We start from the raw sequence: 15519 nt of genomic DNA on the forward strand, positions 1-15519 counted from the left end.
GGTATGGAATGACCCCTTTTTTGGTAACTGAGCCTGGTTGTATGTAGACCTTTGGTTAATTGCAGCCTATGGATATTTTGAGGTGGGTCACTTGATGGGCTTGTCTGTATTCAGCCATGGGGCCACTGTCTGCCTTTTCTATATATTCCATTGCTCGAGACTGTTTGCCTTAAAAGCAGCCTCTACATTTTTCCTTTATTTATTATTAAGTAGGCTCCACGCCTAACATGGAGCTCGAACTCATGACCCTGAGATCAAGAGCCACATGCTCCACTGACTGAGCCAGCCAGGCAACCCCTAGACTTCTCATTTTAGAAAGAGGGTTCACTTCTGATTCCTTTAAAGAGTAGTAAATGATCCTAAAGCATGCAGAACATTGAGACTTACCTTTTTTTGGGAATACAGCAATTGTGTGAACAATAGAACTCCTTTTTTGGTGACTTTATTTGCATAGCCTCTTGTGCCAACCAAAAGTGATCCTTGCCATGGAACAGAGGAGCTACCCCTACTTCACAGGGAGGCAGGTAGAAGCACAGAACTATAGCAATGGAACAAGGAAAGAAAGTTCTCTTGGGCCAATGTTTACGGAAAGGGCTGTGCTGAGCAGTGCCATCTCCGTGATTCTCAATCATGGTGTGCCAGGGCACCCTTATGTCAGCGTGATGAGGCCTCATGGGGGGGGGATATCTGTAGTTGGCAGAAGTCTCCTAGATGCTGCTGTTATATCTCCCCCCACCAACAAAACGTGTGTATACACCTCTCACACACAGACACACAAATCCCATGCACATCACTGATAGATCTAAGTGTTGGCAGTTGGAGCCCATGAAGTCCAGCCCAGGTGAGTTTAATTATGAGTTGTGACTGCTTTGATGCAGATTGTCTCCGTCAGATCCACAGATTCCCTATGTCTAGAAGGCTGAGATGTTTCCAGGGGCTTTTGCTGTTTCTGTTTGTTGTGCTGTCATCTTTATACCGTTGTTGTTGTTGTTTTTTTTCTGGCACAACCTTTAATTATGAACGTCAGGAGCCTGATGGGCTGGTGCATATGTTGCAGCTCAGAAAACCTGATTTATTCATTGCTTGCTTTCACCTTTTCGATATCTTCGATTATCCTTAGCAATGTCTTGAAATTAAAAAAAAAATGTTAATGAAGAAAAGATGTATGCATGCATGTATACCAAGGGACAGAAACTGCCTCCAGAGGAAATTGTACAAATTCGTTAATTTATTACAAAATTTCCACTCACAGAAAAACACAGGAAAACTTTTATACTTTTATATTTGGGAAAGGAACTGGCGTCTCAGATACAAAATAATTTACACATAATCCATACAATTTTATTTTATATAGAAATAGGTCATTATTACAACAGCTGTACAGTTCACTACACTTCGTCTTTTAATTACATAAAACCTTTTTCTTTAGAAACATCTCAACATAACAAAACATACAAAAAAAGCAAAGTGCATTTTGAAAAGGAGAATCCAATCCTCGGTCTTATCATGAAAGATCTGTAGAAAGATGCAGCATTCTGACTCAAGGGGCCGGTGCGTGGTGGGGTCTCCTCGGGGACCTGGGGCTCCACAGGCCTGTCTGGCTTGTGGAACCTCTTCCTCCAAAGTCTCATAGTTCCCGACAGAATTCCGGAACATCAGCTGCATGATTGTGCTTTGCTTTGAGTCGGCCTTTGTAGTTGCAATCAACCAAGTAAACAGGAACAGTCCAGTGTTATATTTAGGGGAAACAATAATCACCAGAACGGGCATGGGGTGAAGAACCTCCTTCCATTAGGTTTTAGGCCAGAGGGTGTGGGTCTGCAGCCTGGTGAAGAATGACCAGCTCTGCCATCTGATTGGTGGGCTGGTTTTGTTACTGCGGTCTCCAAATGAAGTCAGGAGACCTTATTATTTTTAAAACCTGAAAGTGCCTAAGTTATCTCCTCTGTGCAGCTGTGCAAATTAAAACAAAACAACCATTTAAAAATAATGAAAAATAATCTCTTTATTCTCTCTCTTCAACAGATCTCTGACCCAGTGCTTCTCGAATGCAAAGAAAAGAGGGTCAAGAGAGTGAAGGCCAGCTAGCAAGCGTGGACAGACCACAGCCGGCTAGAGGGACCAGTGCGCTCTCTCAGGAGGACGCAGCGAGCCGTGCCACCTGCTAAGTCAACTGAGTAACGACACTTACGCGGGGGCACTCGGTTCCCATCCGAGTATGGCTGTAGAGTGTGCCCGAGAAACACACAGGCAAGGGAAACACGGCCAGTACTCTGATCATGTGTCACATGCCAGCTGCTGTGCTCCGGAGAAGGTTACCATCCAGGAGTTCTGAAATGTATGCAGTGTGCATAAAAGCCAAGGGTTTAAAACTCCTCTCCCCCACTCCTGTGGCCACTCCCATTGTCCGTCCATTGGTTAAAGCTGATTGTGACCCGACTGAGGTGCCAGGGCACTACCGGGGCGGCTGCTGGAGGCCCGAGGACTCAGACAGGCTGCTGACCCTTCGGGGTGGGCGTGGGGGCTGGGGTGGGGGTGGGTAGCCCAGGGTCCCTGGCGGTTGCGAGTAGGTGGAGAGAAGTAGGGAGTCCTGCTGCTCACTGTGCAAAGAGGTCGGTGCCTGTACCTGCGAAGAAGAGACAAAGGGCTCCAGAGGTGCCTCTGTGCTTTGGCAACTCCTCCGCTGAGATGCTGGGGCAGCAATGCCAGTGTGGTCAGACTACAGGCCTCACCTCCATGGCTGGGAGGGGGGCGGGCGGGATCTTGTGGTGGCAGGACCTTGGGGGTAGGGTGGGTGGGGAAGAAAGGAGCCTGAGGCTCCCTCAGGTGGGTGTGAATTCGGAAGCCGAGCACTAGGGGTTCCTTTGGGCCAGTGGGCCAGGGACTAGGCTTTGGGGAATGGTTTCCTGAACATGTGGCCTATCTGTTTTGGGATGTTGGAACCTGAGACCACATGCAGATAACTGACCGAGCAGAATCCAAACACACGTGCAGTCGGCATACTTTTCACCATGGTCCCTGATTCGGTAACTACTTCCAAATACTGCCATTCGCCAGCATCTACTGGGGAACATCCTCATTTGAAGCTCAGAAACTTCAATTGGTCAAACCCTAACTTTGGAACCGTCAGCCCCGTCTCCCACTATTCTCGTCTATGAAATCTCCCCCATCCAAACAACCCAGGACACCACAGGCACACCTGCCCCTCCACTTTTGCTCAGGCTGTCTCTCTTGTTGGAACACTGTCCCTTCCTGTCTTTTCACTCCATCCACACCTTGGCTCTGCAGCAGGTGCCACCCCCCCCCCCCCCCCCCCCCCGCCCAGCCTCGAGTCCTTCCTCCACGAAGGCCTCTAGGCACAGTGCTCTTACCTGGCACTAACCCAGAATCTGACAGCTCTCTGTGACATCCCCTCTCCCCACAATGCACCCTGAGGCCCCTGAGGGCAGCAAACAGGCCCAAGTGCTCTGTGTATTCTTAGCACCACATCTTGAAGTTACAGGTGTCTGTGAACATGTGTGTTGCCAAGGCTGAAGAAAGACACAGGAGGCCTCTAACTCTGCCCAGACCATCCCTGTCTTTTCACTTCACCTGAACCCATCCAAAAATTGCTTCTGTGTCCTGCAAAATGACAAGACATGCCACACTGAAGTCTAGAGTTGGCTCCCACTATGCTTGAGGTCAGAGAACTTTGAAAGGTATATCACAAATGGTTTAGCATCTTTGGAATTAAATTGTATTCAAGACCTTCAAGGGTGACTCCTTTCATCTTTATCCCTCTATCCTTAAAATGTCTCAGTCACCACACTCTCCTGTGGCTTTGAAGGTGCCCAAGCACGGTAGGCAGAGTGACAGAAAAGCTATGCCCTGCCCTGTGGTGGGGGCTGGAGGCCAGGAAGGATGTACACAGGACAGGGTCAGGGCTGGGGCAGGAAGGTGCTCTGGGCATATGTCAGAGGGAAGGCCAGAGCCCAAGCAGACACTTCTGTCCCATCTGAACTCCAATTACTGGCTCTCGGGCTCCAGTGGATTTGGCACTTGCTTGAAGTAAGTGGTGACCACATGTAAATGTGCCCCACATTTCCCTGGGAAGCCCCAAATTCATGCCACATTATTGTATTTATCAGGCAAGTTTGATGCATCTTTAAACATGGTTTAATTTTATATTTGTATCAGACTTTGTGTATAAACACACTAACAAGTCTGACAAACACAATAGTCAGCGTCTGATTTTTGCTCTAAAAGTAGAGCAAAAAAAGAAATATGGACACTATAATAAAAATACGGACCTATGAGGCATAATGGCTGAGTCTAAGTTCTCATACTAAAGATGCACAGATTTTATAAACTTTAAGTATTATAAACTTCATAGACTGCAAAGATTCAAATGCAAATCTATGCAGGGCTTATTTCAGAACTGAGGACTACAACCACCCTGAAAGCAAGGGAGGGAAAGCCTGCCAGGCCTCTGCCTTGGAGCCGGGCCCTGTGCCCTCACGCATGAGTGCGGCGGTGCCCACCTGCAGGAAGTGCTGTGCCTGCTGTGGGGCCTGTGCGGGCTGCAGGGGTGACTGCCTGGAGGCGGCGGCGGGGAAGCTGGGCTGAGGCACCGCCTGTCCCATCAGCAGGACGGGGGGCGAGGTGCTGCTGCTGGTGGTGTGCATGTCTGCATTTTGAAACACGGCCTGGCTCTGCGGATACCTGTTGGGTCACACGTGGGAAGGAGAAAACAGACTTTTGAGAAAGAAGTGTTCATGTGACACCAACAGCACAGGCAACGACAAAAGGACACTCAGACTGGACTTCATCAGAATTGAAAACTTTGATGCCTCAAAGGACGTTATCCATGGATTGAGAAGGCCACCAATGAAAAATATTTGCGAATCATATATCTAATGAAGGACTGATGCCCAGGTTATTAAAAAAAAATCCTACAACTCAACAACAACAAAACAGCCTGACTAAAAATATAGGCAAAGGGCTTGAACAACATAGCTCTTAAAAAGGATACCAAAAGGATAGCCAATCAGCACAAGAAGAAATGCTTAACATCCTTAGTCATTAGGGAAATACAAATCAAAATCGAAATGAGAGACCACTTCACAGCCATCATAATGGCTATTATGGAAAAAAAAAAACCCACCAGAATAATAAGTGATGACGAGGACATGGAGAAATTGCAACCTTTGTGCACTGATAGAAATGTAAAATGGTGCAGCCACTCTGGAGAACAAGACGGCAGTTCCTCAAAAAAGCTTAGAATTACCACACAATCCAGCAATGTCACTTCGGGAAATGTACCCAAGAGAAGACGAAAGGCGGGACTCAGGCAGATATTTGTACACTCATGTTTGTAGCAACAATATTCACAATAGCCAAAGAGTAGAAGCAAGCCTAGTAGCCATCGATGGGTGAATAGATAAGCAAAATGCGGTATATAAATATAAGGGAATATTACTCAGCTTCAAAAAGGAAGTAAATTCTCACACATCCAGAGCACATGAAGTAATACTAAAGGAAGTAAGCCAGTTGCGAAAGGACAAATACTATGTGACTCCACTTAGATGAGATTCCTAGAGAACTCAGATTCATAAGAGACAGAAAGTAGACCAGTGGGGATGGAGGGTACAGGGAGTGGGGAGCTAATGTGTAATGGGGTTCAGAGTTTTAGTTTGGGAAGATGAAGAAGTTCTGGAGATGGATGGTGGTGATGGTGAATGCCACTGAACTGTCCACTTAAAGATAGTAAAAATGGTGAATTTTATGTTGTATATATATTCTACCACAATTTAAAAAATTAGAAAAGGAAAAGGTGTTGATGATAATGGTCCATGAACAAGAGTCAGAAGAAGGCCATTTAGGGAAAGCTCTGGAGGAGCACAGACCAGGAACAGGTGTTTAAAGACACCACAGAGAAGTTCATTTTGTATTATATATTCTGGAAATGTGATTTCTTTCTATGAGGTCATTTGTAACAAGGTGGAGCATTAGGTCATGTCTGGAAGAGACGGTAGAGGATATGGGGAGGGTGGCAATCATTGGGTTGATGGAAAATGGCAGAGTTCTGGAGGAAAGAATGCCCATTTTTGCCTAGTTCACTGCATTTTAAGCATCTCTGGAACGCGATGTAACAAGAGTCTTTGTTTTGTCTAATTGAGAGCACCATCAGAAAATTGAAAGGCAGCTCCTGAAGTGCACATTCCCCATCTCTCTCCATCACGGGGTTTTTATCAGGATAAAATGAAACAATACAGGTACCAGCCCCTGCCTCTCAGAAATGTTCAGAAAACATCCACTGTTACTATTATAACTGGCTGAAGGAGGACATGGGAGGAAGGGCTTCTGGGAGCTGGTCTTAGGGGATGGCTCTAAGGATGGCCAGGCCTAATTAGCTAGCCCTGTCCTAGTAAACTTCAGACACACACTCAACCAATGTTTATGCAAAAAAGACGTCTGTGAGATAGTTCTGCCTCGTGTCAAGATCTAGGAACTGTTTTCCAGTAGCTTTTGGAGTATCCATTCCTAGGTCTCCAGTGACCTTTGTCCCCAGTAATTAATGCAATAGTAGAACAAAGCTGCTTCTGGATGTGGGGGCTGCAAGTGGTGAAGAGTCTGCGGAAGGAGACACAGAAGGTTGCGTGTCTGGGAAGGAAGGAGAGCCCACATCTGCAGGGTTTCACAGTCCCGTGGCTCAGCACCAGAACCACAGAGCTGGAGAGCTCCAAGGTCCAAGTATGCCTGTGGAATGTGCCGGCATCTGCTGGTCAGATGGAGCCATGGGAGTGCCCTGGGGAAGGGGATCAGGCTGCATTTACCTGGGATGTTACCGAGGGCAAAGGACCCATAAAGATATCTGAAGATGATGACAGACAGGGGATATAATTAATTGTTTTGTTCAGGTCCTGTTTTAAGCATGGAATGCTGACACACAGTTTGATCTTCTTCAATGGGAAATGGAAGAAGAGCTAAGGGGGTCTCCTTGCAAAGGGTGTGGGCACACTTTGACCTTGCCTTTCATGTGAGACGCACAGGAGCGCTGCTGGTCCAGGCCGATGAGAGCCCTGCCAGCCTGAGACCACTCAGTGCAGTTCTCTGCCTCCTCCCTCCACCCGGGGCCACCTACTTGACTTGCCGTCCAGTCCTGCTGACCTCTGAGGGCTGCCTCGCATCACAGGACCCAGGCATCATGGGCTGGATGGGCTGGCTCAGCAATAGCCTTGGAGCAGAGGAGGAGATAAATGGGAAACTTGAATCAGCACCCAAACTGTAGACCCGCTGGCTGACAGCAGCACCTGCCCAGCCTGGCTGGGCCCTCTCTGGCTGCCCCTGACACCCACTGTGCCCACTCTGCTCTCAGAGGAAGATGAGCGCAGCCATCCGAGACCCCAGCCCTCTCTTGCCACTTTGTTAACTGAGACTGGGAGGCAGCAGAAGGGAGGCTGAAGCGGTTACTGTAAAGCTGCACCTGAGCTGTCTTTTAAACAAGGGCGATCTCAGTACCTGAGCTGCCGATCATGACCAAAGTCTGGGCTGGGCTGGCACTGGCTGCCATCCTGGGAGGCGGAAGCAAGCGTGGTCAGGCTCAAAGCTGGTGGGAGCACAGCCGTGGTGCTGCTGAACTGGGGCGTCAAGCTGCTCACTGAGTGGCCACTTCCCTGCATCATCTGTGAGCTTCTCATTGGCCGAGGACCCTGGAGCCATCATGTTAATGAGAGAGGTAAGACTTAGACACAACTCAGGTGTCATCTCTCCAGGAATCCTCCCCAGAACCTCTTTCTTCTACCTACCCTGGCCCTTCCTCTTAGGACCTACTACTTTTCTTTGTTGTGGTTTTGTTTGTTTGTTTGTTTTAAGTTTATATATTTTGAGAGAGAGAGAGAGAGAGAGAGAGAGAGAGAGACAGACAGACAGAGAATGAATATATCCCAAGCAGGCTCCATGCTGTCAGCATGAAGCCAATGCAGGACTCAAACCCAGAAACCATGAGATGATGACCTGAGCTGAAATCAAGAGTTGGATGCTTAACCAACTGAACCCCCTAGGCACCCCTAGGACCCACTAGTTTTTGAAGTATTTTGATCCTGGGACTGTCTTCCCCATTGGATTATAAACACCTCAAGAATTCTTTAAATCCCTTGGGCCTAGAACAGTGTTGGGCACTCAGCAAATAAGGAAAATGTGCATGGAACTACCTTCTGCTTCACAAATTCTACTCCAGACACGTGGACCTCCTTACTGTTTCTAACTCATCAGGCCTCAGGGCCTTTGCACTGGCTGATTCCCCCATGTAGAATGCTCTTCCTCCTAATACTGGTATGGTTCATTCTCTCATTCCATCAGGTCTCTTTGATTGAATATTTTCTACTCTAAGAAAAGGCTACCTAGGGGCGCCTGGGTGGCACAGTCGGTTAAGCGTCCGACTTCAGCCAGGTCACGATCTCGCGGTCCGTGAGTTCGAGCCCCGCGTCAGGCTCTGGGCTGATGGCTCGGAGCCTGGAGCCGGTTTCCGATTCTGTGTCTCCCTCTCTCTCTGCCCCTCCCCCGTTCATGATCTGTCTCTCTCTGTCCCAAAAATAAATAAACGTTGAAAAAAAAATTAAAAAAAAAAATAAAAAAAAAGAAAAGGCTACCTATTGAAAACTCCAGCCCAGTCCCCAACCTTCACCTGTGTTCTTGCCCACACCCCCAGCCTTCACCTGTGTTCTTGCATAACCATTTGACATGCTGTCATCTTTACTCGTTTGCATCTCTCTCCTGACTTGTGTCAGAGATGCTGTTTCCTTTTTTGTTCACTGCTTTCCCTCAGTGCTTAGCACACAGTGAGCACTTAATAAATACTTGTTGACTGAAATCTTAAATGAATGATGGAATGGGCTTGGATTTGCTTTTTTGTTTTTTGGGTTTTCCAGTGTTTGACTGACTGTCCATTCATATGATGGCACCACAGTGTTTTAACTCTTGAGGCATCTTTGAAAATTTTCAATATCGGATAGTGTAGGCCCTTCCTCAGTTTTTCTTTTCCAAATTCTTCTTGGCTATTCTCATTAATTTTTCTGTTGACCTTTAGAACCAAAAGGCTGCATTTTAAAGGAAAACCCTCAAATCTGGGTGAAGATGGGCCAAACTATTAAATGTGGACTTTTCCACATTTTATTGTACATTCATCTGTACGTTATCTGTTTACATTCCCAGAGGCCCCATGGGACTAGAAGCTCCTTGGAGTCAAGATAAGTCTTATTCATCTCTGTTCCCCTGGGAGATGGTGAATAAGAGGAGCTCAGCAGATCTACTGAACAGGTGCCAATATGAGACTTGAGGAGAGGCTGTATCTTGCCTTCCAATCTTTGATCTTCCAGAAGCAGGGGCTTAGGTCCTCTCAATTTCATTCAATTTAAGTGCCATTTATTGCTGGCTGACTGTCAGATTGCAAAGTCATTGATGGCTTGTAGTAGGTGGTAATGACAATGAAGGAAGGGCTTGGTGGGGAATCTGGAGGAAGGAGGGGGAGCACGGTGGCCCAGGGGAAAGGGACAATGAACAGAAGTGGATAACCCGTGTTCTCACACTGATAATGGCTATAACCAGACTAGATGAAGAGGACTGAGGACACACACACGGGGACATATGGCTGTCAATGTGAGTGTCTGGGTATCCATATCTACCTCCAACCCAGGTCAGGATCAGTGCTGATACCATTGAGGTATTTTAATATATTAATAAAACACAGAAGGAAACTAGTACAACTTGGGGCTTCAGAGTGACTTAGAATAAGGAAAAGAACCTCCTCGTGCCCCCCCCCCCCCCGCCAAAAAACATACTCTAGCCCTGGTCACAGAGGAAAGGTTCAGTAGGTTTCCAGTTCGGAATACTGCAGGAATCAAGCATGCCCTGGTCTGCTTCGGTGGCAAGGACTGAGTATGAAGACAAGCACGTTTACCTGGGTTGATATCACACTTGATTCTCTGAGCAGGTGCTGGTTTGCCACCTGGGCAGAGGCAATCTGCCCTGGGAGTTGAGGGCTGGCCACAAGCTGGGGCTGGGAGGCTGGGGCTGACCTCTGCTGGAGTTGCTGCTGAGCCTCAGGCCGCGTTGCGCTGCTGAAGCTCAGGGAAACAGCTGGCTGCTGCAGGAACATCTGGAAGCAGAACAGTGTACCTTTAAGTTTGGGATCACATGTGCCTCCACTTTCAGGGCTCTGCCTCCACACGCCAAGGTGTCTGCACCTTCTCTGTATTCCCTATCCACGGCTTTCTTGCTCTCTCTGACCTGCTTGGGAAGGATTCATTCACTCAACGTGGGGACATTGGGTGCTGTGATGCCACAAGCACAGTGCAAGGGTCCTGGAGGTGGAGCAGTGGGTCGGAGGGATGCTGACCTTGCCTTATAGAAGGCTACGGTCTAGCGATGGAGGTCTATCAGTGTGAAAGATGCTTAGATCCAGATGGTCTATAAATAACTCGATGTACTTGCATAGAGACTGCATTGGCTTACCAGTTTCTTATTAGAAGAGAGAAATATCTTGTTAATGGGATGAATGGTGGCAGAGGGTAGGCTAACCTGTGCCATAAGGCTGCACCATCCTGGCAGTAGGACCAGGTCCTGTGCCAGGCCTTACATCTCTGACCACTGGCCTGGGTGTGTACCCACATTGTGGTCGGGCATCTTACCCAGCAATCTGCTCCCATTAGCTAGGTGACTCTGCATTCCCAGGGAGGCAAATGTGATACATTGGCCTGGAAGTTTTAATTTGAAAGGTTTAAGAGAATTTGATAAGTTTGTAGAATGTTTAAGTGTTTATGAGAACCTCGATCTACTTCATTTTTGATGTGTTTGATTTAAAAGAATTGCTTAAGGGCTTAGAAAGATTTTACTTCTAAGTTGACAGGTCTGCCTTGTTCAGCACATGAAACGTTTGGAAGATTTAGACATGTTGAACTTGTAGACTAATGGCTTTGGTAGAGAATGTTGGTTATTTATGATTTGTTACATTTATAAACTAGCTGAAAAAATAAAAACAAGTAAAAGCATTGCTATTTTTAGACCAAGTTAGATTTGTAAATAAAATATAATCTGTAAATTGACTCTAAAGCCTTAAGAAAAACAACTTTAATACTTTTAATAATAATTTAAACCTAAGACCTGTAACCAGCTCTTTGAATCAAAGGTCCTTGTGGGCATTGAAAACTGGTATTATTGAATATATTGGATTCTTTCTTTCCTTCTTTCTTTCTCTTTCTTTCCTTCCTTCCTTCCTTCCTTCCTTCCTTCCTTCCTTCCTTCCTTCCTTCCTTATAAATGTTTATTTATTTTTGAAAAAGAGAGATAGCAAGCAGGGGAGGGGAAGAGAGAGAGGGAGACAGAACCCCAAGCAGGCTCTGCGCCATCACCAAGAACCCAATGCGGGGCTCGAACCCACGAACTGTGAGATCATGACCTGAGCCGAAACCAAGAGTCAGATGCTCAACTGACTGAGCCACCCAGGTGCCCCCAAATATACTGGATTCTTGACAGGCAGTGCTCCCCTCCCTTTAAGGGCTATAGCTTTGAGTTCTTGAGGAGCAAGTCCCTCTTCCTTCTAGCATCTGGAGTTTTAATCCTCCATTCCTGTACTCAGGTCAGTACAACCTCAAACCCAGTACAGAACCGACATGCCAACATTTGCTTAGTGACAGAGTGATTATGGAAAGGCAGAGGTAGAACCATGCCAAGTAGATACTAGCAGGAGCAGAGTAGTTAGTTCAAGTTTACGCCTCATGGGCGGGGGTTGAGCTGGCTCCCAGAGGCCTGAGGCAGGTGGGTGGCTGAGCTGAGTGGACCAGGTTCCCATCTGGTGCCCTTTCCACCACCCCACCTGATCTCCCTGCTTTCCACTCACACCTCCACCCCACCAGAGAGGTTTTCAATGAGAGCTGTTTGTCACTTAAGAAGTTAAGAAGAATTTTCTGGGTATCAGTCATCTCAGATTCAGTTTGGGGATTATTACTTACAGCACTTATGGTGACCTACACTTCATCACTTTAGCAAAAACACAATACTCAAACTACATAACATACATTTTTCCGGTAGGGAACAATTTACCTTCTGGTTAGATTTCAAAAAAAATGCAACCTTTATTTATGACAGGCAGTTTAATGTGGCTTAAATCACATACCTAGGTTCAGATTCCAACCCCAACATGTATTACTGGTATGACCTTAGGCAGTTTTCATGACTTTCCAAAGCTTTAGTTTCTTCATTAATAAAACAGTGACATTAACATCATATATCTCATAAAGGATTAAATAGAATTTATGCTGAGACATAGTAAGGGCTCAATCAACATTAGATAGTAACAACAGTATTTAAAATGAAAAAAGGAACTTTTTGTTCCTTTGCCTCTTTGGGCATTCAAAAACTATCTGAAAAATGAGTGATGGAATAAATAAATGAATGAATAAACAAATAAATGAGGCTTTTGCTCAGAGAAGGGCAAACTATTTCTGCTTGTGTTATGTCAGAGACTGCTGGGTCTGCTACTCTGTCCCACTGATGTGTGCCTTCTAAGGGTAAAAACCCTGTCCTGTGTATCTCTGTTTTTGCACAGTGCCTAACCAAGTGCTTGATACATAATGGGTGTCTGCCAGATGGAAGGATAGATGGATGGATAGATGGATCGATAGGTGTATGGAGGGTGGATGGATGGAAGGAATGATGGATGGATGCATAAGTGGATGGAGGGAATGAAGGAAGGGATGATGGATGAATAGATGGATGAATGGGTGGATGGAAGAAAGGAAAGAAAGATAGATGAGTGATTGAAAAGAACTATCAAGGAACACATTTGCCATTGCTACAGATGCCCTTCCTGGCATTTCTTTGAGTAGCCAGCAGAGGGCGTGCATACTCTCAAAAAGAGAACAAGAGGCATCCTTCTCTGGACTGCAGGGGGTGACACAACCTTTCATGGGAACAGCTCTCCCCAAGTAGCATCCTTCATGGCTCCCATCTAGGTGCAGACACAAACACTTCAGAGGACCTTTCCCTCATAACCCAGTTGTGTGTGTGCGTGTGTGTGTGTGTGTGTGTGTATGTGTGTGGGTTACTGTGTGTGTTTTAATTGTACTCAGTAAGCATCACATGCACACATAGTCTCAATGAAAGCTCAGGGGCACTGAAGTAAAGTAGGAAAGTCCACTGACATTCTGGTAAAGGCTTTTGTAGGGGACAGTCCTAATTCACTGTGCACATCCATGACTCTGTTTTACCCACAAAAAAGTAGAATTTTATGGTTTAGGAGGATGACTTCTTAAAAGGCACAGGGGGTCAACTTTATAGGAAGTATGAGAAAAATAATTCCTTCATTCAAATAGAAAAAGCTATCAGAGAAAAAAAAGCTTCTAATTTTTAAGAATAAACCAATCGTATGCTCACATGTGGTTTTTCATTATTCTAATCTGCTTCCTTTTACAATACTTATTATTACAGAACATCTTAGAAATACACAAAATAGAGGTATAATGAAACCCCATGTATCATGTTTAGGCTTCCACAATGATCAACTCTTCATCAATAGTTTGATATATCAATAGTTGATATTCTATCAAATATCAATTATTCTTATTTAATCTCTCTTCCCCACTCCTACCTTTTTAGGGAAGGGGTGGAGTAATTTTTACTTGCTTTTTCTTTATGCTTGAACCACGCAGGTTTTTGGTTTTGTTTTTAAGGAATATCACATTTTGGTTGTACATTTTGGAATGTATTTCTTTAAATCTGTAAACTTGTAAAACTACAAGAAGGCAGGCTGCTTGAGGAAATATTCTCTGGTTGGACAATCTGTGGATTTCCATGTTCTTTGGAAAATTCCACTGCAAAGATAAGGTCACAAGTATGAAAATGGGGAAGGAACACACTGCAGGGCCTGATTTCCACCTCAACCCTCACAAAACTCAGGTGCTCTGTTGGTATGGATACTTTGGGGGGGGGTGCAACAAAATGCATTGGTCACGAGGAAGAAAAATAAGACTTCTTCATAACAAGGAGTGAAAGAGATAACCTTGTGCCGCCTGTTATTTTAGAATTCAGCTTGAATGTGGAAAAGGCAGGAAATAGAAAGGCCCGGGCTCTGAGGAGGATGTTCATACGCCTACCTTGCTTTTAGCAGTTTCTGGCTCAATTTTCCCCTTCCTGTTAGTGTAAAAATTCCATTCAAGTAATTGGAGTCAGGCAAGTTCTGCCAATCGGGCCTTGGATCAGTGAGAAAATATTACAGCTGGGAAGGAATAAGCAAAAAGGGACTTTGACACCTCCATGACTGCATTTCTTTTCCTGTAAACACTGTGGTCTTCTCCCGGGCCCGTTTTGGGGAGTGGGAGAGGAGGCGGGGCAGCTGCAGGGCTTTGGGTGTGGCCGAACTCTCCGCCCCCGGACCCCCGGGGCGGGAAGTGCGCGTCTCGCTGGGCTCTGTCCTCTGGGTGGTGGGGCGGGGGGAAGGGAGAGCCCAGGCTGAGAGTCTGTGCGGGTGGGGGTGGGGGCAGGGGCAGTTAGGCTCTGGAAAGCAAGCCAGGAGCGCCTCTGAGGAGCCCAGAGAGGCAGGAAGGCCGGCAGCAGGTGTCTCCCGCTACCCAGCATCGCCGATCCTTCACGCGTTATCTCACCGCGCAGGGCTAGGGCGCTGCACTCGCATAGAACCTGTTGGTCCTCCCGGAAGGGTCTGTGTGGACCGTGACCGGGAAGCGGCAGGGCCAGGGTTCCAACCATTTTCTCCAAGGGTGTCTCCTGCTTCCTTCCCCCTCTTCTAAGGGGCGTGGGGGGAGGAGTGCAAATGCTTAGAGCTCTCAAGGCAGACTCCAAGGTGAGCTAGAATTACGTTCACAATTAGAGGCTGGGTCAAAAGAATGCACTTGGGAAGAAACATAGTCTTCACCTGATACAAGTAAAACTTGGTAAAAATCACTTATCCTTGTAAGAAATCTAATATATACAGCTTTCACTCCAAAAGCAATCTCTCCAAAGGATTTAAAGAAGCGACATCTGGCGGGGGTGGGGGGCAGTGTCATGGTTGAAAGCCGCTGTTGTCAGAACTGCAGCATGCCCCAATGGGCATGCCACAAATGGAGACGCTGGGGTGCTGACCTCCAGTCCCCAGCTCCCTCTCCCATCCCCCACTCTGTGCAGGGTGCAGATCTCATCATTTCCCAGATCTCCCTTCATGGCCCCTTTGGGTGAGAGGCTACAGTAGAGCTGCCTCCATTTCCCCCACGGGTAGCCAGTAGCTGCCTGGTGCTATGAAAGCAGTTACACAGGTGCCGGGAGTTTACACCCCCACAGGAGGGAGGGAGTCAGGCATCAATGTAGGGCGAACAACCACCACTCATGAATGAAAATGCAGGTGATATACAGACATTATGTGCCCAACAGAGCAAGGGGTCAACAGGGAGGGTGTCATGTGAAATTCGTGTTTGGCCTGGAGTTGGGGATGGAGGAGGGGGGATTTGTTCCTTGTACTTGGTATTGGAGGTTGCAATATGCTTAGTAAGC

At 46.6% G+C, this 15519-nt stretch overlaps 1 protein-coding gene across 1 annotated transcript in view; it reads right to left on the reverse strand.

The window, feature by feature from the left end:
- Positions 1 to 1248: 1248 nt before the first annotated feature.
- NPAS2 (neuronal PAS domain protein 2) overlaps positions 1249 to 15519 on the reverse strand; it is a 77494-nt gene continuing 63223 nt past the window's right edge. Inside the window, exons 16-20 of the mRNA XM_047069177.1 lie at positions 9938 to 10135; positions 7501 to 7691; positions 7124 to 7216; positions 4521 to 4701; positions 1249 to 2626 (exon numbers count right to left, since the gene is read on the reverse strand). Coding sequence (XP_046925133.1) covers positions 2456 to 2626; positions 4521 to 4701; positions 7124 to 7216; positions 7501 to 7691; positions 9938 to 10135 — 834 coding nt within the window. The 3' untranslated portion in view covers positions 1249 to 2455. The remainder of the gene's footprint in view (positions 2627 to 4520; positions 4702 to 7123; positions 7217 to 7500; positions 7692 to 9937; positions 10136 to 15519) is intronic.

This window comes from Lynx rufus, unplaced genomic scaffold, assembly GCF_022079265.1.
Source record: "Lynx rufus isolate CCGP_SWC_20201006 ecotype Redwood Valley unplaced genomic scaffold, mLynRuf1.p SCAF_8, whole genome shotgun sequence".
NCBI classification, from domain to species: Eukaryota; Metazoa; Chordata; class Mammalia; order Carnivora; family Felidae; genus Lynx; species Lynx rufus.